Source organism: Megalobrama amblycephala, linkage group LG22 (assembly GCF_018812025.1).
Source record: "Megalobrama amblycephala isolate DHTTF-2021 linkage group LG22, ASM1881202v1, whole genome shotgun sequence".
In the NCBI taxonomy this organism is placed as follows: domain Eukaryota; kingdom Metazoa; phylum Chordata; class Actinopteri; order Cypriniformes; family Xenocyprididae; genus Megalobrama; species Megalobrama amblycephala.
The window spans coordinates 32,070,852-32,096,298 of NC_063065.1; the positions used below are offsets into that span (position 1 = coordinate 32,070,852).

The window sequence follows — 25,447 nt, forward strand, 5'->3', positions numbered from 1 at the left end:
CGGATTTCTGACATGGCTCACTTTTCATACAGATTATATAAACAGAGAATATTTGTTTTCGATTTGACTTACACGATTTAAAACCTGACATTTCAATGTTTTTTTAGACATAAGTCTAATTTTTTTGTGATTAGTATTCACTAAGTTACAGTTCATTTTCTGAGAACTATCAGATTGGACTTCCTTCAGAGGGAGACGAGAGATCACGCTTCAGGTTAGTTTTCTTTATTTTACAAAAAGCACAACATTTTGTTTTTACTCTCAGTGTACACAAATAAAAGAAGATATTCAACAGATTAAAATGGTGTATAACTCTTAATTGTATGTGCAACATTGACAGAGTATTTTGAGTCTCTTTCACACTGGTAAGAAAAAAAACGCGGTGGTATCGCTGGCGAGACCTCAGAGTGTTAAGCAATTAATAAGGCTGTGACTGAAGTCAGTTGTAGTTCTTGTGTTTCTCTTTTCTTCAGTGATTCTGCTTGTTTACAGCAGGCGTTCATCAATAATGCATAATCATCACTTAATCAATTGTTTAATTATCTCATGAACTTTAAGTCTGCTTCAGTGTTATTTTGACACTATTTAGAGAGGGAGCATATGTACTCTGAGCAGAGCTGATTTAACTCTGGAGATTTTGCTGTGTAGGTAGATTTTCCCGAATATAAGTTCACATAAGTCTTGCATACCTTGAGGCTATTCTGTCTCTTGACCTTGCCTGTGGAGGTGTGAGAACAGATCCATTTGCTCAGGCTGATCACCAGGTAGCACAAAGTCTTGGGTGAGGGGAGGATGTTGAAGGGTGGAGGCAGTGTGCACTTGTCATTAAAGTAGCTAAGCCACAGCTTAGCCCGAGCAAACTTCCACTCCTTATCTTCATGGTTCTGCAAGCAGATAAAAAAAATCAATGTACAACAATGATGCCTTAACTACCCATTGGTCATTGCCTGATACAAGTCTTCTTGAACCAAAGAGTTATACCGAAAGAGCTCTATCCATTAGTATTCCCACTGATCTCAATCATGAGTGATTAGTCATATGGCAGAACTGAATGCTCATGAGCAAAGATGGCAGGTTTCAGGTCATCTTTTTCCAGGGTTATATGTGCCAGCTGATTAAACTATGGCTGAATCTGAAACCCTCAATCACTATTCCCTATGTTAGTCCACTAATACAGTTCACTTGAAGGAGTGAATGTAAACGAGTGAGTGAATGCTGTTGAGCGTACATTGGTTGTACACTCGTTGTTGCAGTGCAATGACGTCGATAACGTCCACTATGGTTTCAGACACCACTACAAATGGCCGTCCCCTCAAATAATGCCCTGTTTAAGGGTATGGGGGCGATTTCAGATTCAGCCTTTGTTGAAATGAACGGGAATGCTAATAGATAGACCACCTTGAAACAACCAATAAGACTGCATTAACCTCTCTACCGCCCTCATCAGGTTTGGAGAACCCGTACACGGTAAAATCCCCAGAGTTAAATCAACTCTGCTCAGAGTACATATGGTCCCTCTCTAAATAGTGTTAAAGTAACACTGAAGCAGAGTTAAAGTTAATGAGATAATTAAGCAATTAATAAGGCTGTGACTGAAGTCAGTTGTAGTTCTTGTGTTTCTCTTTTCTTCAGTGATTCTGCTTGTTAACAGCAGGTGTTCATCACTAATGCACAATCATCACTTAATTAATTGCTTAATTATCTCATTAACTTTAACTCTGCTTCAGTGTTACTTTAACACTATTTAGAGAGGGACCATATGTAATCTGAGCAGAGTTGATTTAACTCTGGAGATTTTGCTGTGTAGCACAGGGGTTCTCAATGCAGGCCATCAAGATCCACTTTCATGCGGAGTTTAGCTCCAACCCTAATCAAACTCAACTCTTTCTAGGAAGCCTTGATTAGCTCCTTCAGGTGTGTTTGATTAGAGTTGGAGCTAAACTGTGCAAGATCTCGAGGACCAGGGTTGAGAACCCCTGCCATAGCGTTTATGTGATGTTAACTCAGGTGAATGGATACTATGGAACTTCATTTGATTCATTCTACTTGACGGAAACACACAATTATGGTAATTAAATTTAAGAAAGCACCTATACGATTCACATTTTTGGAATCAAATCAAGGGTCACTCACAGCAATCTGTCTGAAGCTCTTATGCAGCATAGCCACCAGGAGTTTAGTGAGAACGATGACTACAACAATGTTGTAGGTTCCGACGATAAGAGCACCAACAAATGACCGCAGCTCCTCTGTGTAGCTGATCCTTGTGACGAACAGAGCCACGTGCGCCAGAGAAAAAATGTACCAGAAGAGGGCATAACATGTCCCCATGAACCTAGAGAAAGTTGAATATAAACGATTAAGGTAAAAGATTACATTAAAACAGAGCTTTCATATTCTTTTCATGGTCGACATGGAGCCTTGTGATCTTTGTCACAAAAACACTACTTTGTCTTCAAGGCGTCACATTGTGAAGAGGAAGAGCTCAGGACTCAAAACTTCCTCCCCAGTCCAAAAAAGAGCATTTATTGAAACTAAGATGCAAAAACATCTAATTTTGAATGAGAAATGTATATGGCCCCTTTAACTTTTGTTTTTGCACCTTTTTGGAAAGACGGCATGAGTCTTTGAGCAAAAAAATGATCTAAAATTTTCTAATTAGTGTAAGTGTTAAAGTACGTGTGAAAGGTGTCGTTGCTCTGCTGCTGACAGAAGATGCCCTCACAGTCCTTGGTTTCATTTTTGGTTGTGGATGGATCCTTCTGGTCTTTTCCATACAGCTGTGTCAGGCCAATGGTGAAAGAGATGAGCACAAGCAGGAATAAGCCAAGAAACTTCCCAAACTCCTGTAGCATCTGGCCCATGGAGATCTGCAATGACAAATACACCGGCCCTTCCACATCAAAGAGAAAATGGAAAAGTCTTTTTCTTTGTGTTTTTCACTTGCAGGCGACAACATTGTCAAAATGATCCCCATTAAAAAAAACACTCACTGTATTGTGAATGCCAGGCCAGTAGTGGGCGACGTCACTTTGCAAAGAAACACATGCCTATATTCTGAACATATAATACACTTGCGCATGGCGTCATTGTTTTCACAAATTTTGCATTTCGAAACCCGTTTTCAAAAGTTTGCATTTTCAGGTCCCCAAAATGCCGTTGATGTGTAAATGAACAAGCATGTTGCTAATCTACTGTTAAATGTGGTTAAAGTTACCATCGTTTCTCACTGTATTCATGGAGACAAGAGCCGTCGCTATTTTTAAACACTTGTAGTCTGTATAATGCATAAACACAACTTCATTCTTTATAAATCTCTCCAACAGTGTAGCATTAGCCGTTAGCCACGGAGCACAGCCTCAAATTAATTCAGAATCAAATGTAAACAATATAACAGTATACAATACTCACATAATCCGACGCATGCATGCCGCATGCATGACGAACACTTTGTAAAGATCCATTTGAGGGTTATATTAGCTGTGTAAACTTTGTTTAGGGACTGTTTAAGGCAAGCGCAAGCTCCATGGGCGGAGAGCACGAGATTTAAAGGGGCCGCACAGCATAAATCGGCTCATATTTAATGATGCCCCAAAATAGGCAGTTAAAAAAATTTATTTAAAAAAAATCTATGGGGTATTTTGAGCTGAAACTTCACAGACACATTCAGGGGACACCTTAGACTTATATTACATCTTGTAAAAAAACGTTCGATGGCACCTTTAAACGTTTTCCATTTTTAGTTGAAAATGATGTCGTGTAAACTTCCTCGAAGACATGGACCACTTTTACAGCTGTGACACAACGAGCTGACATCAAAGAACTAGCGGCATCACGTCAGCTGCGTCCAAAAAGCTGCTCTTGAACACAACACAAATGCTGCTTCCGAAATTGAATACTTCCCTACTATATAGTATGCGAAAAACAGTACTCCAACAGAATTCACAGTTGCGAAGTAAGTTCAAATTCAAATTTCGTATCTACTCAATATCAATCACACTGATCACTTTCTTCATTCCAGATGGCTCATGTTGTTAAAATTGGCGTACTGGAATACTCAGGAAAGATGAACAGCTTTCTGTCTGTGTTGTCTTGACTTCTTAGCTCACTTTTATCACTTTCTCTTTTATTCTCATGAACTACTCATTCGCTAAACTGAACAGCCAATCAGACCGATCTCTTCCAGATGGGCGAGCCAATCAACATCTGAATTGGGGAACTGACATTCGATGGAGTCACTTTACTATTTAAACATAAGACGACATAAAAAAAGACGTGTCTCAATGTTCCTCCTCAAATTCAATTCGACCACGTTTTCACACATTTGTGTGAAAAAAGCATCAACACACTGTAAATGAAAGATTTATTGTGTACTTTATTTAGATTCATTGAATAAAATGTGCCAAAATCATTGATGACTGAATCATCAATTGTTTTCTGTTAAATTCATGCACAAGAAAAGTTATTGTTTTTCATGAGATGTTGTGAGCACTTTATACATCACCTTGACATTCTTAAACCTAGTGATTTTATAATGTTTAATATTTATTCAAAAGCAAAACTTGAGTGAAAAACTATTACAGGAAATGGCTAATGTGAGCCAATAAATGCTCCTCTACCGCCATCTGATGGTTATAATTAATGTCTTTTTTTTTAAATAAAAATGTTTTCTATCAAATGTTGGATTTCATCTTGAAACGTTCGGTTTTACAAATGGGGACAATCTCAGAAGGATGAACAAATAATGTTTTTGGTCATCACATTAAAAATAACATTTGAAGTGCTGGAAAAATGTTGCGTGTGCCGTCGGCTTGGTGCGTCACAGCATATTTTTTAATGATTTTTTTTTTTTTTTTTTTTTTTTGAGCATCACAGATTCCTTGCATGAAGATTCTTCAAAAAGAAAAAAATTACAGAATCTCCATTTTTGGGTGAACTATCCTTTTAACCCGGAATGGTCTTTTCGAAATACAGTACAGTCCAAAAGTTTGGAACCACTAAGATTTTTAATGTTTTTAAAAGACGTTTCGTCTGCTCACCAAGGCTACATTTATTTAATTAAAAATACAGTAAAAAACAGTAATATTGTGAAATATTATTACAATTTAAAATAACTGTTTTCTATTTAAATATATTTGACAAAGTAATTTATTCCTGTGATGCAAAGCTGAATTTTCAGCATCGTTACTCCAGTCTTCAGTGTCACATGATCCTTCAGAAATCATTCTAATATGCTGATCTGCTGCTCAAGAAACATTTATGATTATTTTCAATGTTGAAAACAGTTGTGTACTTTTTTTTTTCAGGATTCCTTGATGAATAGAAGAAAGAACAGCATTTATCTGAAATACAAAGCTTCTGTAGCATTATACACTACCGTTCAAAAGTTTGGGGTCAGTAAGAATTTTTATTTTTATTTTTTTGAAAAGAAATTAAAGAAATGAATACTTTTATTCAGCAAGGATGCATTAAATCAATCAAAAGTGGCAGTAAAGACATTTATAATGTTACGAAAGATTAGATTTCAGATAAACACTGTTCTTTTGAACTTTCTATTCATCAAATAATCCTGAAAAAAAATATTGTACACAAATATTTTGTACAATTGTACACATTAAATGTTTCTTGAGCAGCAGATCAGCATATTAGAATGATTTCTGAAGGATCATGTGACACTGAAGACTGGAGTAATGATGCTGAAAATTCAGCTTTGCATCACAGGAATAAATTACTTTGTGAAATATATTCAAATAGAAAACAGTTATTTTAAATTGTAATAATATTTCACAATATTACTGTTTTTTACTGTATTTTTAATTAAATAAATGTAGCCTTGGTGAGCAGATGAAACTTCTTTTAAAAACATTAAAAATCTTAGTGGTTCCAAACTTTTGGACTTTACTGTATATATATTTTTGAGAACGGCTATTTATGTGTTGATGATCATGGAAATTAAAAAGTAAATATGGCAATGTACTGAAACAAGTTAATTTTAAGTGTTGGATGTCATTTTAAACTAACTTCATATATCAGACAACAACTAGTCACTGATAAACCCAGCTCGAGTAAATATTGGTTTTACTCATTAGGGGGTAATGGAAGGGGAACATTTCTCGGTTGCAACATTAAGCGACCCTTACTTCCACACATACAGTAGACTAGCTCTTTTAAGGTGCCTACCTCTACATGTGCTTTAGATTCCACTGGCCTTTCCAGTGTGAGCTGAGGACTAGATGAATTGCTTGTGTCGAGTCTGACCGGTGAACCATAATTCTCTGTACTGTGTGTTTGTTCTGAAACATTGGCAGAGTGTTGGGGATTTTTTTTTCTTTTCCTATTAATGTAATTAATTTTCTTGTCACTCTTAAACCCCTTTTCCACATCTAATAATTTTCAACCTTTGTTGAACCATGGTAGTTGCAGCAGCCATTCTCTGAAGCCCTGGTGTCCTGCCAAATCCAAACTCAAAGTGATTCCACTGGCTGAGTATTCTATTTGATGCCTGATTAGAAATCATATAATAATACTGCATCTTTTAACATTTCAGTCCACTATTTTGTTCTGTTTCAAGAGTGTTAATGTTGTGTGTAACAGCACTGGAATGTGCTCTTCTGACACTACCGAGACCATTCTGGACTGTATTGATTTGTAATTTAATTTTTTTGCAACAATGTAAAAGTCGTTACTGTCATTTTTTTTTTTTTTTTTTTTTTATCAATTTAATGCATTTTTTTTGCTGAATAAAAGCATTAATTTCTTTAAAACAAACAATGGTACAGTATTTTGCTGACTATAAATGTTTGAACAGTAATGTGATCAACTGCAATAGAAAGAGCTCTGTTGAACACTTTAAAATCCCTTCCAGAGAATTCTGCAGATTTTTCCCAAATATCAGCACAAAAAATGGGGGGAAAAGCCCACAGAATCCATCTGGGCCTGCAAGTGACTACTCCTTTACATCCAAGCAAGCAAGACACCCTAACAAAAAAATAAGTTTATTCAAGAGTGCTATTAGAATACTTTTTTTAATCTAAAAAAAATATGAAAGTCTACTCTTTATGTACTTCTCAGAAATATACTTAAAATTGCACAAGTATATTTGACTTATATTGACAGAAAAGCCAATATTTGTGAAGTCCACTGGTAGTGTACATAGGAATTTACTTTAAAGTACAGTTAAAGGTATTTCAAGTATAAAAATAAATACCTAAAAAGGAACTTTAGTATACTTAAAGTGCAAGAATTATAAACAGTGAACTATAAGTATGATGTTAAGTTCACTTAAAGAAAGCTTACAAATATACTTATAAAACTAAAAAAAAAAAAATAGTACTTTACTGAGAGTATACTTCAAAGTGTACTTTCATAAACTAAAAAATGTGCTACAAGTATTTATCTAGTAAACCTATAAGTATATCCAAGTTCACTTAGTGAACTAAAAAAAAAGTAGTTGTAAAACAAGGTTTACTGTTACACTTATACTTTTATACACTAAAAAGTGGACCAATTTACCCAGGATAAAAAAGTGCACTAAAATACACTTTAATTCAGTACACTTCCATAATGTCGTCAAAGTGCTCTATTTTCACACTAATTTTGTACTTAATATACTAAAAAATATTCTTTAGTACTTCCTAAGATAATCTAAGTTTACTCAACTGTGCTATTTTGAGACACCATGAATATGAACTAAAATGTGCTTTTAACATACTGAGATATATAACATATATATCAGTATTTTAAAAAATAAATAAACTAGTTACCACTTACACTTGAACCCATCTTTCATACACTTTTAAATATACTCATCAGACATAGAAAATAGACTTATGAATTAAAACATAATAAATATATGTATAATATAACTGTATTGCCCACATATTTTTTTACATTAAATAATTCATTTCAAATGTATCATAACTATGTTAATATTCCGTTTATATGATGTAGTTAAGTATATGTTAATGGTGTTTTACTTGTAATTAATACAGTTCTACTGTATTTTTCATGAAAATCCATTAAAATTGAACTTAGTGACAGTATATATAAAAATCCACTAAACTTATGTATATTTGGTTCACTTTATCTGACTACAGACTATATCTGACGACTAACTGTTAATGCTTAAGTATACTTAAGTACCACAGTTGGGAAAATATACTTATAACTTGTGCATTAGTAATATATTTTTTAATAAAATCAATTTACATTAAATTTGGGATTAATCTATAAAAGATTGAACTAAGTATTCAAAGCACACTTTAAAGCAATACACTAATAAAACTCCTCTGTATATTTTTTGCAGTATACTTTATTTCAATGCACTAAAAATCAATTTAAGCATGAGTGGTATTTAATATACTTTTTCAGGTGCACTAAAGTACTACTGAAGTGGAAATATACTTTTAATTATTGTACTACAAATGTACTTGCTTGTATTTTTTAGTGCATTCAAGTATACTTTATTTTTACCTGGGTGTAGTCCCAAGTAGTGCTGAAATAGTACACTTACAAGAATACTATTAGTACACTGATAGTAGTACACTACATAAAATATACTTTACTTAAGTTAACTTTACTTAATAAAATGAACTTAAAGTCTACCTATTTTTTGTAAGGCCAGGATTTGTCAATACACCAGGCCATCATATACTCCACAGCTGGTACTGTATGTATAGGGTTCAGGCTTGAAAAAGTCACACAAACACCAGATTACTCCTTTAAATAAAGTTTAAGCAGTCGGTTTGACGTCTCAACTCTTGCCCTCACAAGAGAAATATGTCCTCAGACATTTATCCAGAGGTGATTTAGTGTTTTCCACATGTTATCTTTACTTGGGGAGATTTACTGGACAGTCTTGACCAAACAATGAAGCAGGAGGGAGTAAATGTCTGACTGTTCCTCTGCTTTCCCAGTGGAGATACTTGAGTCTGTTCCTTGTCATTCCTGTATCTGTACATCATATTTGTGTCTGTTAGAGGGAGTGACAAAGAAACCATTTAAGCATGTGGGTAGGTACGTGCATTTATAGAAAACCAATAATACTTTCCCCTAAATAACCTGCGTGGGGTGTGTGTGCATATGCATCATTCTGACCGCACTACTTGAGAGAATTACTTTTCCATCCAGCAGCGCCAGACGCTGATGTCAGTCTAAGAGCGCGTGCAGGAGAGCAGAGAGCCACATACGCTCTGCACTGACATGGTGTTACTCGTGCCAAACACTGGAGTCCTCAGAGAAGAGCGCTGCATTACGCAACCTCTCTGAAACTACTGCATTAGACTGAAGCTGAAGCCTGGATGAATCTCACAAAAATGATTTAGAAATCATCCTGTAGCTCAGTTGGAAGAAAACAAGTATACTTCAAGTTCATTTTATGAGGTGTACTTAAGTAATGTTCAAGTATCAATGTACTTGCAAGTGTACTATTTCAGCACTGCTTGGGACTAAATTGGCCCAATTTAGTATATAAAAAGTATTCGTTTAAGTGTACTAAAAGTTTAACAGTAGTAAAAAACTAGTTCACAACTACGTTTATCATTTGTACTGCATCTGTACTACAAGCAGGCCCGGCTCCACGGGGGGGCCAGGGTGGGCCTGGCCCACCCAATCAGAGGCTTGGCCCACCCTGGCCCCACACCACATAACAGCCAATCACAAAATTAGTGTGATATTCAATTCAGCTCCAGACCAAGCTGCAACCTCCCCCTTAGTAGTGCTGCTAAAATATATTTTTTTTCTAAACATGTCTCTAAAATATGTTAAACCGTTCAATACCGCTTCTCTACAGTATCCATATGACAGCGAGTTCACGCACATCGCAGCCTCCTGTCACTCACTCAGCGCAGCGGCAGGCCTCGAGACTCTCGTTCGGTCCGGTTGAAGCGTTTTTGTTATGATATAACAACTGATACGACAACTTTAGCATTCATTCATTCAGTGTTTCCCATTAATGACCCTGTGCGCCGCCACCGTTTCATAATGAACCGAAAATTTAAAACATAAATGGTCTCTACATTGTATTTTGCCAATGAACTAAAATCGAAACCGTAATGGCTTTGTGCCTTAATAAAGCACCAAAATATATACAGTGATTAAGTATATACTATTTAGTCTGTTTGTGCTGCGTGTTTTAAAGAGAAGTGTGCACTTTGCTCACACGATCAGCTGGCGATTTGGTGATCAAAATTAAAGCTCAAGGATTAGAAATTGGCTACAAACTAGTATTTTAATTTTCCTATACGTTGTGTAAAGTAGCCTAACCAATATATATATATATATATATATATATATATTAGATTGCATTTGTTACAATATCTATATGGATATTACTGTCATGTATGTATTATTATTTTATTGTTATAATTGTTTGGCATTCTAAAACACCTAAAACGATGTAGACTTTATATCACAACTAAAAATATGTTTGAACCCTCTTTAATGTCCAGGTACAAGTCAATGTTGTTTCTTTGGTCAATTTGCACACTGTACATGAGTTGAAGCTCTTAATTTTGAGCTTCCAAAGTGCACCAGATTGATGCATTTAACCTTAAAATGTACAAAATTTTCTTACGGGGGTGTATGCCCCCGGACCCCCCTAGAGGAGGTATTGGACAAAAGTTCTAATTTCGTACAGTATAAACAGCTCGTGCAAAAACATTTAAATAATAAAGGTTGCAAATATTATTTGTGTTATCTCACATTATATTTTGTAATGTGATTTTTCAAAATAGTATAATAGTTTATAACAATAACAATAACAATAACAAACAACCCTAACAATTGCCTTATCTATATCAATAGACATGTGAGATTAAAGCATTAAAGCCCCCCACCAATCCGACCGGCCCACCTGGAATATCATTTGGCCCACCTTTCATCTCATATCTGGAGCCGGGCCTGACTACAAGTGAACATAAATATACTAGTAGTTTACAATTTTAATACTAGTGCATTTTTTAGTATATGAAAGTACACTTTAAAGTATGCTCTCAGTTTAGTAGTTTTACAGCACACTGTAAAAAATTATTTTCATGATGCGTTATCAAAACATTTTTTCTCATGTCAAATCAACTTAATTAATGTGGTTCAGATAACATAATATTTTGAATTTCTGTTGATCGCCTTTATTGTATCAACTCAAACTATTTAATTTCAATGAACTCAAAATTTTAAGGCAACTTTTTTTAAGTTAAACCAACATTTTGTTTTTTACAGTGTAAAATCACACATAGTTTACTATTTATATATTATTTTTGCACTTTAACTATGCATTTTATACTACTATGTTCCTATTTAGGTATTAATTTTTTATACTTGAAATATACCTTTAACTGTACTTTAATTTATTTTAAAAACGACATTTCATTCAGTAACAGTAATGTTTGATGATCGCGTTATTTTACATTTGTGTATCACTTGTTTCTGCTTCTTCTTCGCCTATGTTTTGATACGGAGATTCTGTACTCTTTCAGAAAATTTGTAATAGCGCCCCCTGCTGTATAACAGTGAAAACACTAATAGACTGAAAATTCAGTCAGTGGCAGGGAAAGAGTAAAGTAGATTCTTATGTACACTACAAGTGGACTAGCCTAAACAAAAATTCAGATATTCAGAATTAGGAAAACATCGATCTGTTTTCTTTATAAATATTTTCAAACAATCTAAGTTTATAAGACTGTGTATAAAACAATGTGGAAAAAGCAATTAATAGGCTACTAAAAAGTATACTTGAGTACAAGTATAGGCCAAATTAGACTTTTTAAGTCAAGTATACTTAAAAAGTATAATTCTGAGAAGTAAATAAAAAGTAGGCTGAAAGTATACTTTCTTATTTTTTTAGTTTAAAAGAAGTATACTAATAGTACACTTGAATAAACTTCTTTTTCGTAAGTGATGGCACACGGCCAAGGTGAAAAACACTACTGAAGCACACCTTGACAGCTTATCTTTCATCTGTTCTTCAAGAAACAATAAAATGATACTTCAACAAGTGTGTGTTAAGTGCTAAGTAATAGAATTGGGACATTTACAGCAACAAATCCCTATAAATGAGAAATGAAACCCTGTGGCAGAGGTAATCAAATGGGGATTCAGCCAACAGATCTAGGAACATTGGCAAAGAAGAACAACTGAGAGAAATGAAAACAGACACTTGCAAAACTGATGAGATCTACAGGAAAAATTGAAAGAACTTTCTGTGTTATCAGTGCAAGCACTGGGCATTATGTAACTGAAGAAAAAGCTTCAGTGGTTAAACAGTTGACTGGTTCTGGCAGTGAATGGATAAGAAGTGCAGTCAGAGGATGTTGTGATTACCTGTAAAGGCCCCAAGATGGAGCTGGTGGTGTACATGAAGAAGAGACGCAGATAGCTCAGAACATTGGCGAAAGCAAAAAGCCCTTCAGCAACCAGGATGGGATGGAATGCATCCCAGTTTTTCCTATCTAATTCCTTGTTCTTGAACTGAAGCAGAGGACAAAAGAAAGGCTGGTGTAAATTGTTATCAGAGACACTTTAGAGATCTTAAACATTGTCAGCCAAACTGGCCAGTGCTCAGTAGAGTCTAGACATGTTGTGATTTATAAATATGGTGATTTCAAAAATGAAAATTCTGTAATTTACTCGTACTTGTGTCATTCCAAACACAACATTTCTTCTTTCATGAAACGCAAAAGATGTAGTACTTCTTTTATGTAGACAGAAAGTCATAGCTTGGAAAGAAAAAGGTATGCGTAAATGATGACAGAATTTTCATTCTTGAGTAAATTTGTGACTAATGAAATGTTCTGGACTGCGGTTTATACCTTGCTGTGAGCCACCATTCTTAGAGCAAAGGTGGCCAAATAAAGTGAGTTCATGACGAAACTTAGCTGGTTCCGTGACTCTTCCAGGAAATCTTCTAATCCCTCATACCATAGACGCTTCACATCTGACCACACCATGCCTGCAGAGAGAGGAATTCGCCATCAGCGCAAAGAAGCGTTCAAGCAGCAAGTCAGAAATTACTTATTTCTGGCAGTTTTGAATGTCTTCCAGATTTCACGATAATCCCTGCAGGGCCATTATAACTCACAGAAACATGCCTGACTGAAGACTCAGAAATGAATGATATAACGTCACAACAGCAAGTTATAAAGTCAGAATTGAAGATATAAACTCGCAATTCTGACTTTATAACTCACTATTGTGACTTTATATCTTGCAATTTAAAAAAAAGACAATTACGACTTTTAATCTCACAATTCTGACTTTTTTTTCTCACAATTGTGAAGTTTACATCTTGCAATTCTGAATTTTTTTCTCAGAATTGTATGATATAAGTCACAATTGTGAGTTATAAAGTCAAAATCAGGGAAATAAAGTTGCAATTGTGAGAAATAACTTTATATCTCGTAATTTTGACTTTTTTCCTTGCAATTCTAACTTTTTTCTCACAATTCTGGCTTCTTTTCTCAGAACTGTGAGATATAAACTTGCAATTGCAAGTTATAAAGTCCAAGTTCTGAGGGGAAAAAGACTGACTTTTTATATCTTGCAATTCTAACTTTATTACTTCGCAATTGCAACATATATCATGCAATTGCAATTTTATATCTCACAACTGCGACATACATCACGCAATTCTGACTATAACTTAGAATTGTGACTTACATCAAGCTATTGCGACTTTATATCTCACAATTCTGACTTTAAAGGTGCCATAGAATTTAAAATTGAATTTACCTTGGCATAGTTGAATAACAAGAGTTCTGTACATAGAAATGCAATACAGTGAGTCTCAAACTCCATTGTTTCCTCCTTCTCGTGTAAATCTCATTTGTTTAAAAGACCTCAGAAGAACAGGTGAATCTCAACATAACACTGACTGTTACGTAACAGTCGGGATCATTAATATGTACGCCCCCAATATTTGCATATGCCAGCTCATGTTCAAGGCATCAGACAAGGGCAGCCAGTATTAACGTCTGGATCTGTGCACAGCTGAATCATCAGACTAGGTAAGCAAGCAAGAAAAATAGTGAAAAATGGCAGATGGAGCAATAATAACTGACATGATCCATGATAACATGATATTTTTAGTGATATCTATAAATTGTCTTTCTAAATGTTTCATTAGCATGTTGCTAATGTACTGTTAAATGTGGTTAAAGGTGCCGTAGAACGTGTTTTCACAAGATGTAATATAAGTCTAAGGTGTCCCCTGAATGTGTCTGTGAAGTTTCAGCTCAAAATACCCCATAGATTTTTTTATTAATTTTTTTAACTGCCTATTTTGGGGCATCATTAAATATGCGCCAATTCAGGCTGCTTCCCCTTTAAATCCTCACGCTCCCCACCCCCCGAGCTCTCGACTGCCTTTTATCAGCATAAACAAAGTTCACACAACTAATATAACCCTCAAAATGGGTCTTTACAAAGTGTTCGTCATACAGCATATCAGATCGTGTAAGTATAGTATTTATTTGGATGTTTACATTTGATTCTGAATGAGTTTGATAGTGCTCCGCGGCTAAAGCTAACATTACACACTGTTGGAGAGATTTATAAAGAATGAAGTTGTGTTTATGAATTATACAGACAGCAAGTGTTTAATAATGAAAATAACGACGGCTCTCTTGTCTCCGTGAATACAGTAAGAAACGATGGTAACTTTAACCTCATTTAACAGTACATTAGCAACATGCTAACGAAACATTTAGAAAGACAATTTACAAATATCACTAAAAATATCATGGATCATGTCAGTTATTATTGCTCCATCTGCCATTTTTCGCTATTGTTCTTGCTTGCTTACCTAGTCTGATGATTCAGCTGTGCACAGATCCAGATGTTAATACTGGCTGCCCTTGTCTGATGCCTTGAACATGGGCTGGCATATGCAAATATTGGGGGCGTACATATTAATGATCCCGACTGTTACGTAACAGTCGGTGTTATGTTGAGATTCGCCTGTTCTTCGGAGGTCTTTTAAACAAATGAGATTTACACAAGAAGGAGGAAACAATGGTGTTTGAGACTCACTGTATGTCATTTCCATGTACTGAACTCTTGTTATTTAACTATGCCAAGATAAATTAAATTTTTAATTCTAGGGCACCTTTAAAGTTACCATCGTTTCTTACTGTATTCACGGAGACCAAAGCCATGTCGTTATTTTCATTATTAAACACTTGCAGTCTGTATAATTCATAAACACAACTTCATTCTTTATAAATCTCTCCAACAGTGTGTAATGTTAGCTTTAGCCGCGGAGCACTATCAAACTCATTCAGAATCAAATGTAAACATCCAAATAAATACTATACTCACATGATCCGATGTATGCATGCAGTATGCATGATGAACATTTTGTAAAGATCAATTTGAGGGTTATATTAGCTGTGTGAACTTTGTTTATGCACTGTATTATAGTCGAGAGCTCGGGGGGCGGGGAGCGCGAGGATTTAAAGGGGCCGCAGCCTGAATCGGTGCATATTTAATGATGCCCCAAAATAGGCAGTTAAAAAATGAATTAAAAAAAATCTAGGGGGTATTTTGAGCTGAAACTTCACAGACACATTCAGGGGACACCTTAGACTTATGTTACATCTTATGAAAGAACGTTCTAGGGCACCTTTAAAACTTGCATTTGTAACTTTATATCTTTATATTCTGATTTTTTTACTCGCAATTGCGAGAAGAAAAGTCAAAATTGTTAGCTAAAAAGTCCCAATTACCTTTTTTTATTTTTTTATTCAGTGGTGGAAACAAGCTTCCATAATTTCCACTATAAGTGTAAGTATATAAAAAAGTGTAAATAGTCTTAGATGCTAGTCATACTTAGTGCAAATAGTGGCAGATTGTGTATTGTATTAAATTTTACAACAATGTGCAATAATAACATATTATTTACAACAACATACTTGTCGCTATCCCTAAAGTCCTCACCATTTTTTTTGCTTTACCGTTTCTACTGTCATCATCAGAGAGCAAGACTGCTCAGTGTTCAGACAGTGATATAGAATTATAAATCATGATTAATGTGAAAAAACAGAGCAGGACGCATGGTAAAAAAATCAAGAATTTGTTATTAAAGTCAGCAATACACGAAAGTTGCGATAGTCTTTTCTTCCCTATTGTGATGTATATACGAGTGAAACAGCTTCTGAATAAGACTAAATGTAGGGCGGGACTTGATTTTGTCCATAGGGAATTGATTGGGTTGTGGTTTGCTATTGGTCAATCTCCTGTGAGTGACAGGTTGCCCCGCCCTCGCACCAGTAAACATTTAATTAGAGAAGAAATGTCAATGCAAGAGGGAGGGGAAGTTATTTTGATTAAAGATTGCATGAATTTAAAAACAAAATGATCAGCACTAATAAATACTGCAACATTTCATAAAAAAAAAAAAAAAAAAGAATTGCCAATTTTGATTTCATGGTGACTTTAAGGCTTATAATGTGAAATGGTGTTTACAATTACTCAGTGTTTTTAGGTACATAGGTGTAACTTATGAAAGGGTGCCACCCCAATGACAGCATTTATTGCATTTATTGTATGGACAAAAGACATTTTTCAATGCCAATATGCTTTTTGAAGGCATATTGCAAAGACACTTTCCAAAATATCTTTTGTGTTTCACAGAAGAAAGCCATACAGGTTTGGATACAGGTTGTGGATGAGTAAATGATGACAGAACTTTTGTGTCAAATGGCTTTGAATGGGGCTCAATGAGAATCAAAAACATTTCATTTATAAAGTATTAAAGTCATTACATTATAAAAAAAATCATTATTTGGTTGAATTTCCAGCTAATTTGTGGTAATGCTTCAGTAGATTTTGAAATATGGGTGGAAGATTAAATGATGTGGCAGAGGTGACAACACAACAAAGGACACAAAACATGCTGAACTAGTTTTGAAGATATTTGAATATGTATTCTGTTGACATTTTGAAGCATGAAAGTAAACCGGAGGGCTTGTGTCTTGTGGCTTGGAAACAGTCCAATTGTTTTGGAAATTATGATGGGCTGATGGGCTGAATATGATTTGCATTACAGAATGGATTTGTAAGATGATTAGTACATTGTGTTAGCAAAAAAACTCAGAAATCTGGTATTAAGCTGGAGAGGAAGCTGATGTGATGAGAGCATATTGCATTTCTAAAGAAGCATTATTTTAAATGACATTAGCTGCGATGTGTATTCTTAAAGGGATAGTTCATCCAAAAATTTGGTTTGATGGGCCCATTTTTTATTCTTTTCTTCTATAATAAGGAAGTCAGTGGGGTCCATCAACTGTTTAGTTACCCATATTCTCAAAATATCTTCGTTTGTGTTCAGCAGAAGAAAGAAATTCATACAGGTTTAGAACAACCTGAGGATGTGGGTGAACTATCCCTTTAAAGCTGAAGTGTAAAGAAATCATCTTCCTCCCTCTAGTGGTCTAAATATCCTTGATCATATGGCATTCATTTAGTCAGGCTGCACAATAAACCATACAAATCTGAGGCCATAAATACATCAGAAATTATATTTTACATTATTCATAAATGGTAAGTCTTAGAAGGAAGCTGGACAAAAACGAAAACAAGTGCCATTAGCAACAAATTACCCAGTGGTATCATGGCAATGTGCTCTAGAGAGATGATAACCACTAGCTGTGTTTCTCACTTCCACATTATGGAACATTATCTATGTAATTTATCATACTAATGGTGCTGTAAAATTATGAAGAACAGATGGACGAACTGAATGTTTATACTGCGAATAAGTCTACAGCTGGTGGCTCCACTGTAATCATTTATTTTACTTCATAAGTATAATCTTTACAAAGGTGGATATGAAAGAATTGTGACACTGGGAACATGAAACTCTTAACAAGATTCAGAAATGGGTACCTTTGTCATTATTACAAATGCCCCCATAATAACTGTATATTTGATGGTTTCCTTTTCCTTAAAATCAAGTTTTTAAAGGATTACTTAACTTCAGAATTAAAATTTCCTGATGATTTACTCACCCCCATGTCATCCAAGATGTCTTTCTTTCTTCAGTCGAAAAGAAATGAAGGTTTTTAAGGAAAACATTGCAGGATTTTTCTCCATATAGTGGACTTCAATGGGCACCAAACGGTTGAAGGTCAAAATTACAGTTTCAGTGCAGCTTCAAAGAGCTCTACATGATCCCAGACGAGGAATAAGAGTCTGATCTAGAGAAACCATCTGACATTTTCTAAAAAAAATTAAAAATATATACTTTTTTAACCACGAATGCTCGTCTTGCACTGCTCTGTGATGCTCCACGCATTACGTAATCACATTGGAAAGGTCATGCGTGACGTAGGTGGAAGTACTGATCCAGTGTTTACACAGCAAAACAGACAAAGACTGAGTCAAACGGCTTTTATAAAAAAAGGTAAAACAACGATGTCGGATGATTTTGAAATTGGAGGAGAAAATGAGATTGAGTTTTTCGCTCTACCTCGGTACTTCCGCCTACGTCACGTGTGAGCTTTCCAACATGATTACGTCATGCGTGGAGCATCACAGAGCAGTGCAAGACAAGCATTTGTGGTTATAAAGTATATAATGTTTATTTTTTTAGAAAATGAGCGATGGTTTCTCTAGATAAGACTCTTATTCCTCGTCTGGGATCATGTAGAGCTCTTTGAAGCTGCACTGAAACTGACATTTGGACCTTCAACCCGTTGAACCCCAGTGAAGTCCGCTATATGGAGAAAAATCCTAAAGATTATTTGGTTTGACTTGAGTTTGGCCTAAGCGTGTTCATTTCAGGCTTGTATTTTTTCCTCGTGTCTTGTTTATATGACTTGTGAACTCAGTGGAAGATTTGTACTTGCTTTGCAACTGATTTACCATTGGTAAATTAAACCTCTGTATTCTCTGTTCATTTTGTAGAAACCACACGCTCACACGCTTGCATGCAGATCCATACACGTATACACACAATACCTTTGGATAAGCAATAAAGACTTGTGAACCTGAGTGACTAGACTGGACCTGTTCTTACCGACAGCCCCACTGGCTTCAAGCTAGCTATCTACCTGAGCATTCCTCCTTACTTCTTTTCACAAACCATCTGCAAATTCATCACTCATCACCTTACGTAACAACCTACCTTGATAACCAATCACGTCAACATGTAGGTGGGCTTTAGCATATCATTTTTGTTTGATAGACAGAAAGCATGCTAAGAAAATAAATAGACAAAAGTGTATTTTGTATGTACTAAATGCTGCCCATCCTCACCTATGATCCAGAGAATGAGAAGGTAGTCTATCAACTGCAAAGGGGGACCCGTTAAGTTCTTCTTCTCCCCATTGTAGACCAGTGAATACAGGTTAAGAAGCAGTAGAAAGGTGAAGTAAGATGCACTGTGAATGATGAACTTGACGAAAGGTGTGTGGATGACCTGGCCCACGCGAGAACGAGGTCCCAGCAGGTAGCAGACGGACAGCAGCGGCCACAGCAGAACAACACTCAAAACATACAGGATCTTTAAGCATGTGTGCTTGCGGCGGTAGCTCGCCATCTCGCCGAACCACACCGTGTTCAGGAACTGCTGACAATTGGACTGGGCGACAAACTGTACAGGTCAGAAAACGAGAAAACACATAACACAGAGTATAAGGTCTTTTCTTATAAAATAATGGATGATATATCTGTCAAGTCATTTATTCGGACAATATCTGTCCATTGATTAAGGGGTGCATTTCCTAACTATAGTTGCAGTTAGCAACATAGTTTAACAATTTGATGTTGTGACATTCACAAAAAAAAAAAAAAATTGATTTCACTTTTTTAAGCTTTAGTTAGTGTGTAATGTTGCTGTTTGAGCATAAACAACATCTGCAAAGTTACGACGCTTAAAGTTCAATGCAAAGAGAGATATTTTCTTTTAAATAATTATCTGTTTAAGGACTACAACAAACGGCTGGTAGGGACTACAACGAGCTTCTTCCCGGGTTGGTGACATCACAAACCCTAAAATTTACATAAACCCCGCCCCCGAGAACACACAACAAAGTGGGCGGGGCCATGTTGGTCTGCTTTAGAGAAGAGGAAGAGTTGTTGTAGTAGAGTGTTGTTGACATGCCGTCATTTTACGCCGGACTGCTTCACAAACGAGGGTCAATTCAACACAAAAGATGAACATGACGGCACATGCTAGTGGATGAGTTGAATCAACTCCACAGCAACTACATCAATTTATCCACTAAATTCAGAAACATGTCCAGTTTCATTCTAAAAGTTGTAACTTCTTCCTGAGTCTCTCCATCAGTGTCGACTCCGGTTTGAACAATGTAAGGCTGAACACCGTTACTGACAATCCTCATTTTGGCTGCGTGAGATTCTCCAGCTTTGTTGTTGTTGAGCTGTTAAAGCTCCGCCCTCTTCTGGAAAGGGGGCAGGAGCAGCAGCTCATTTGCATTTAAAGGGACACACACAAAAACGGAGTGTTTTTGCTCACAGGGGTAAATTTGACAAGCTATAATAAATGATCTGTGGGGTATTTTGAGCTGAAACTATTTTGAGCTGGATTTTTATTAACTAACATTAACAAAGATTAATAATAACCATCATAGTTTGAATGACGGATATGTGACATAGTTACTACCGTTTCGGGAAACTTAAAAATAGGTTCTTTATTGGTATCTTTGGTTCTATGAAGAACCTTTAACATTCATTGAACATTTCATTTGCACAAAAGGTTCTTTATAGTGGAAAAAGGTTCTTTAGATTATTAAAATGTTCTTTAGATTATATAAATAAAAAACGGTTCTTTTATACTGTAAAACCCCATAAATTACGGTAACTCAAACCATTTGAGGTAACCGATTGCCTAAAACCATTTAAGTTAAACCAATAAGTATGAGTACTGTAAACTCGTATACAATAAGTTAAATTCACTTATATTTTAGTGTTGGTTTAGTCAATCATTAGAGTAAATTCAACCTCATTCAAACCTCATTCAGTTTGAATTCAGGTAACATATCTAAGTCTTAACAACTATATAGCTACTTAAATTGTTTGAGGAAACCGATTGCCTTGAAATGGTTTAAGTTCCTCAAACTCAAAGTAATAAAGTTACATAAGAATAAACAAAAACTAACATTGCTACAAAGTAATGATGACAGAACAATAAGAACTGTTCACTGAAACTTTTTAGGGTTTGAATAGCAATTAGAAGGTTTGAGCAGACAAAAGCACAGTAAGTTTTGTTAAAAATTCTCATGAACCTCTTTTTGGTTGTATTTGATGGCCAGTTTGAGGCGACTGAGGTTCATGCGTTCCTCCAGCAGGCCTCTCTTGTCTACGTGGTCCTCATTGGACGTGTGGTTCAGGATGACCTCCAGCTCGCGAGAGTTGCGGGCCTGAGCCAGCAGGTCCTTGGCAAACATCTTGCACTGCTTGGCAAGTTCTTCATAATCATTCCTGTAATATATAACAACAATGAGAGACAGAATGAGCGGCAGAAGGAAATCCTTCATTTCTTCTACACTCTTAAAAATAAAGGTTCTTTTGGCATTTCCATTGCACAAAAGCTTCTTTATAGTGGAAAAGGGCTCTTTAGATTTGTAAAATGTTCATTGCATTTAGTAAAAAATGGTTCATTAAAAAGGTTTTTTGAGGTTCTTCTATGGTTCTCAACTTTGGCCCTCAAGATCTACTTTCCTGCAGAGTTTACCTCCAAACTTAGCTGTGTTCGAAATCCCTGTATTGCCTGCCTGTTTTGACCCAGTTTGTGATTCTCTGCTGCCTGCCTTTGCTTTGCTTCTGATCTGTGATTGTTCTCCGCCTGCCCTGATCTACAGCCTGTTTATCGACCACGACTTTGTAGTGGTGGGAGAAACTAAGCTTTTCAAAGCTTTGAATCAATTGAACCAATTGCTTTGCAAAATAATTCATTGTTTCGAAGCGTTCGAAACACCACACGCTGGTCAAAACAGTGTAAATGCAACAAAAACTCATGCCATACATGCATAAAACAGCTTTTACAAATCCATTGCAAATGTTTTATTGAAAGCATAATGCAATTAACTAATCATAAATATTAAGTGTCTGTATAATATGTATTATTTTATCAATTTTCAGGGCTTGTTTTGTTTATTCTATGGATGGTGTCAGCTAAACAGAGACTATTAACTACTATTATTCCTTTTAATTATAAAAATACCTCATTAAGACGTCTACAAATGTGTAAAACTCATCAGAGATCAGGTAATAGACACTTTTAGACACTTAATACTCAGGTAAAAGACAGACAATTTTTCAATGATTCACCACTGGGGGGCGATCTCAGTAAATCTGCATGATTCATGGGTTCGCAGAGATCGCCCCCCAGTGGTGAACAATTGAAATTTCCAAATGTTTCGAAACAGTGTTGACGTAACAAAGCCTCGTTTACTGAAATCACGTGACTTTGCCAGTTTGCACGCTCCGAACCAATGATTCGAAACAAAAGATTCATAAAGGTTTCGAAGCTTCATGAACCAGGTTTCAAAATCGTCCATCACTACAACTTTGTTTGCTCTCTGTTGCTGTGTTTGCTGGTATTTGACCTTTGCCTGTTTGACAACGTTTTTAATAAAGGAAAAATGTAATAATCAATTATAAAGTAATTTATACCTGTATGATATTACACTGTACCCACATTGGACCAGCGGTTTGGAAAATGGATGGATGATTCAGCTGCAGGCACTATCTTCAGTGCATTATTTCTCTAGCCATGAAGTGTACATCAGCTGTACGCTCCTTATTGCGGTGTGCGTTATGGGATTGAATGAGTGCACTTGATGGTTTCAGACACCACTGCAGATGGCTGTGTCCTCAAATAGTGCCCTATTTAAGAGTAAAGTGGGGCGATTTCAGACACAGCCCTTGATTAAACTCGCCTACCTGCTAATAATCCTGAAGACATTGATTATCTTGTTCAGATATGTTTGATTAGGGTTGGAGCTAACTCTGCATTGGACCTTGAGGGCCAGAGCTAAGAATCCCTGTTTTAGCAGCTGATTTGAAATTTAAAAGGCATTCTTATAAGTGCAGTAAGCGATTTCTGAGAAACGCTATTGAAAATTTAAATCAACAATAAAATGTATTTGTACATAGTCCTGGCTGTGTAAATAGGAGAAAAAACAAAGTGGATTGGACCAGTCCACCGAGCACCAAAACAATCTTGTAGCCAATCAGCAACAGGGATAGGGGAGGAGAGAGGGTGAGCAAGTGGGATGTTTGTAGAAAGAGTGGTATAGCTGAGATATTACCAAAGAGGAAACATTAGAGGAATATAATTGGAAGTAGGAGAGTTAGGCAAGATCTAGGATCCGCATTAATATAGGAAAAGCGTTCCAGCGCTGGAGAGACGTTAGAGAGTGGGAAGACCTAAAAATGGATGCTGAGGTTGCTATGTTTCTGTCCAGTATGAGTAACATTGTCTTTTGCTGTTTCACAGAACCAAGATATGCTTTTGTTATGCTGCTGTTGTTTTTGTTGAATCACAGCTGATTCATCCATACTTGCGCGAGCTGTTAAGCCCGGGATACACTGCACGATTTTAGCAATCCTATAAGATCATTACAAATCACACTGTGCGACATGGATCTATTAAGCTTGGGTACGACAAGCATGTAGACTGTACGATGATGACACCTGTTGACTTGTAAGATGCAAGTTTCTATAGAAGAATAAAATGTCATCAGCATGTGCTACTTGTTAACAAAAAGACCATGTTGAATCACACTTCGGCAGTTGTAGATTTCATGCGTGCTGAAAAAAAAGGAAGCGGCGAAAGAAGAAGGGAAAAGAGCTTTAGGTAAGCAGTTTTAAGTTTTAGCGCCATGTCGTAGGTTGTAGCAGCAAACATACTGTGCAATGATCATGCTGAATTTCTGATACTGTCAGAAAATGATCGTAGGCTATCTTTGGTCGCAAGACCAGGAAAACAGCCGTCTTTGAACCTCTCTCACTGTACGACATATGAACACGGATTAAGAGCCATGATCACAGAAATTGCCACGATTGTTTCACGATGGCAATATTTCATCTGGGACAGCCAAAAATCGTGCAGTGTATCCCGGGGTTTAGTCATTGCCTGTGTTGCATAGAGTGCTTATTATTTTGGGGGCGGAGCAATGGATGGAGGGGTGTTTTTGTTTGGGTGTCCATTTAAAATATGTGTTTACATAGACTCTAATAATCTGATTGTAACCACATCAATCAAAATGAATTGGCCAAAGTTTACACTACACCATTTTCAACTAAAAACAGAAAACGTTTTATGCGTTTTGGCCATTCGTTTACATGACAACGGCATTTTGGGGGCCTGAAAATGCAAACTTTTGAAAATGGTAGCAATATTGCCTCTGTGTAAACTATGAAAACACGAATTTGTGAAAACAGTGGCGTCACATGCATACGTATTACGTGTTCAGTCTATAGGAGTGTAGTGTATCTTTAAAAAGTGACATCGCCACCTACTGGCCTGGCAGCAGAATGCAGCGTTTTTAGTAGTTTCCGAGGATCAGTGTGAACGGGGATCATTTTGACAACGTTGTCGTCTGTACGCGAAAAACGCAAAGGAAAAACGTGTCCGTATTTAGTACATCATTGTCATGTAAATGTAGGCCTACCCTAAAATTCAATGTAGATTGCAAGGGGTGGTTTAAACCTTTTCTAATCCAATCGAGAGGACATGTAAACACTTCATCAGATTGAAAACTGAAACTGAAAAAGTACTATGCATGTGCAATGATGTAGAAATGCTATAATGACGTGTGCCACGAGGAACGAGCTGTTGTTGAATGAAGTGTCATAAATGACTGCCGTATCGTTCTAAAATGTTCCTTTCTCTCATCGTCTGTGAATTGGAGCAGGACAACATCCCACCAGTCCTTGTGTTGGACTCTCATCCACAGAAGCCTTGTTTTGGGTGCAGAAATGGTCATTTTTACTGCTTGATAAATATAAGGAGCATGGCACAATGGTTAATGCGCTCCTCGTCTCCTGATTAGGATATGAAATAGATAAATATTAAGCCTGCTCTTTAAAACAAAGAAAATAAGCAATTTAGGAGATTATTATGCACAAACAGCAGGAAACTCTGTATATTAGTGCAGTGCGCACACGTCAAAACATCTATTCTGATTTGAAGCTTGTGACATATAAACACACATCAACCTGATCACTATTTAACATTCATGTAAACACTACTTTCAAGTTCATCAATCAGAATTCATTCCGATTGAAACAAAATGTGTCCATGTAAACATAGCTAGTGTTTCTCAGAAACTGCTTACTTCACCTTTAACTCAATATGATGTCTAAAGTGTCTAACAATCGGCAAAAATCCTGGTTCTTTCGACAACAGAATACCTTTGTCCCCAGTAAATGAATTGCAATTCAAATGCATGCATCTGTAACATGGCCAAAACCAAAGCAAAGA

At 36.1% G+C, this 25,447-nt stretch overlaps 1 protein-coding gene across 1 annotated transcript in view; it reads right to left on the reverse strand.

Annotated features, from left to right (window-relative positions):
• Positions 1-25,447, reverse strand: part of trpc1 (transient receptor potential cation channel, subfamily C, member 1) — a 34,044-nt gene that overhangs the window by 2,302 nt on the left and 6,295 nt on the right. Inside the window, exons 6-12 of the mRNA XM_048174947.1 lie at positions 21,243-21,438; positions 19,252-19,588; positions 12,807-12,946; positions 12,319-12,465; positions 2,680-2,870; positions 2,134-2,335; positions 690-884 (exon numbers count right to left, since the gene is read on the reverse strand). Coding sequence (XP_048030904.1) covers positions 690-884; positions 2,134-2,335; positions 2,680-2,870; positions 12,319-12,465; positions 12,807-12,946; positions 19,252-19,588; positions 21,243-21,438 — 1,408 coding nt within the window. The remainder of the gene's footprint in view (positions 1-689; positions 885-2,133; positions 2,336-2,679; positions 2,871-12,318; positions 12,466-12,806; positions 12,947-19,251; positions 19,589-21,242; positions 21,439-25,447) is intronic.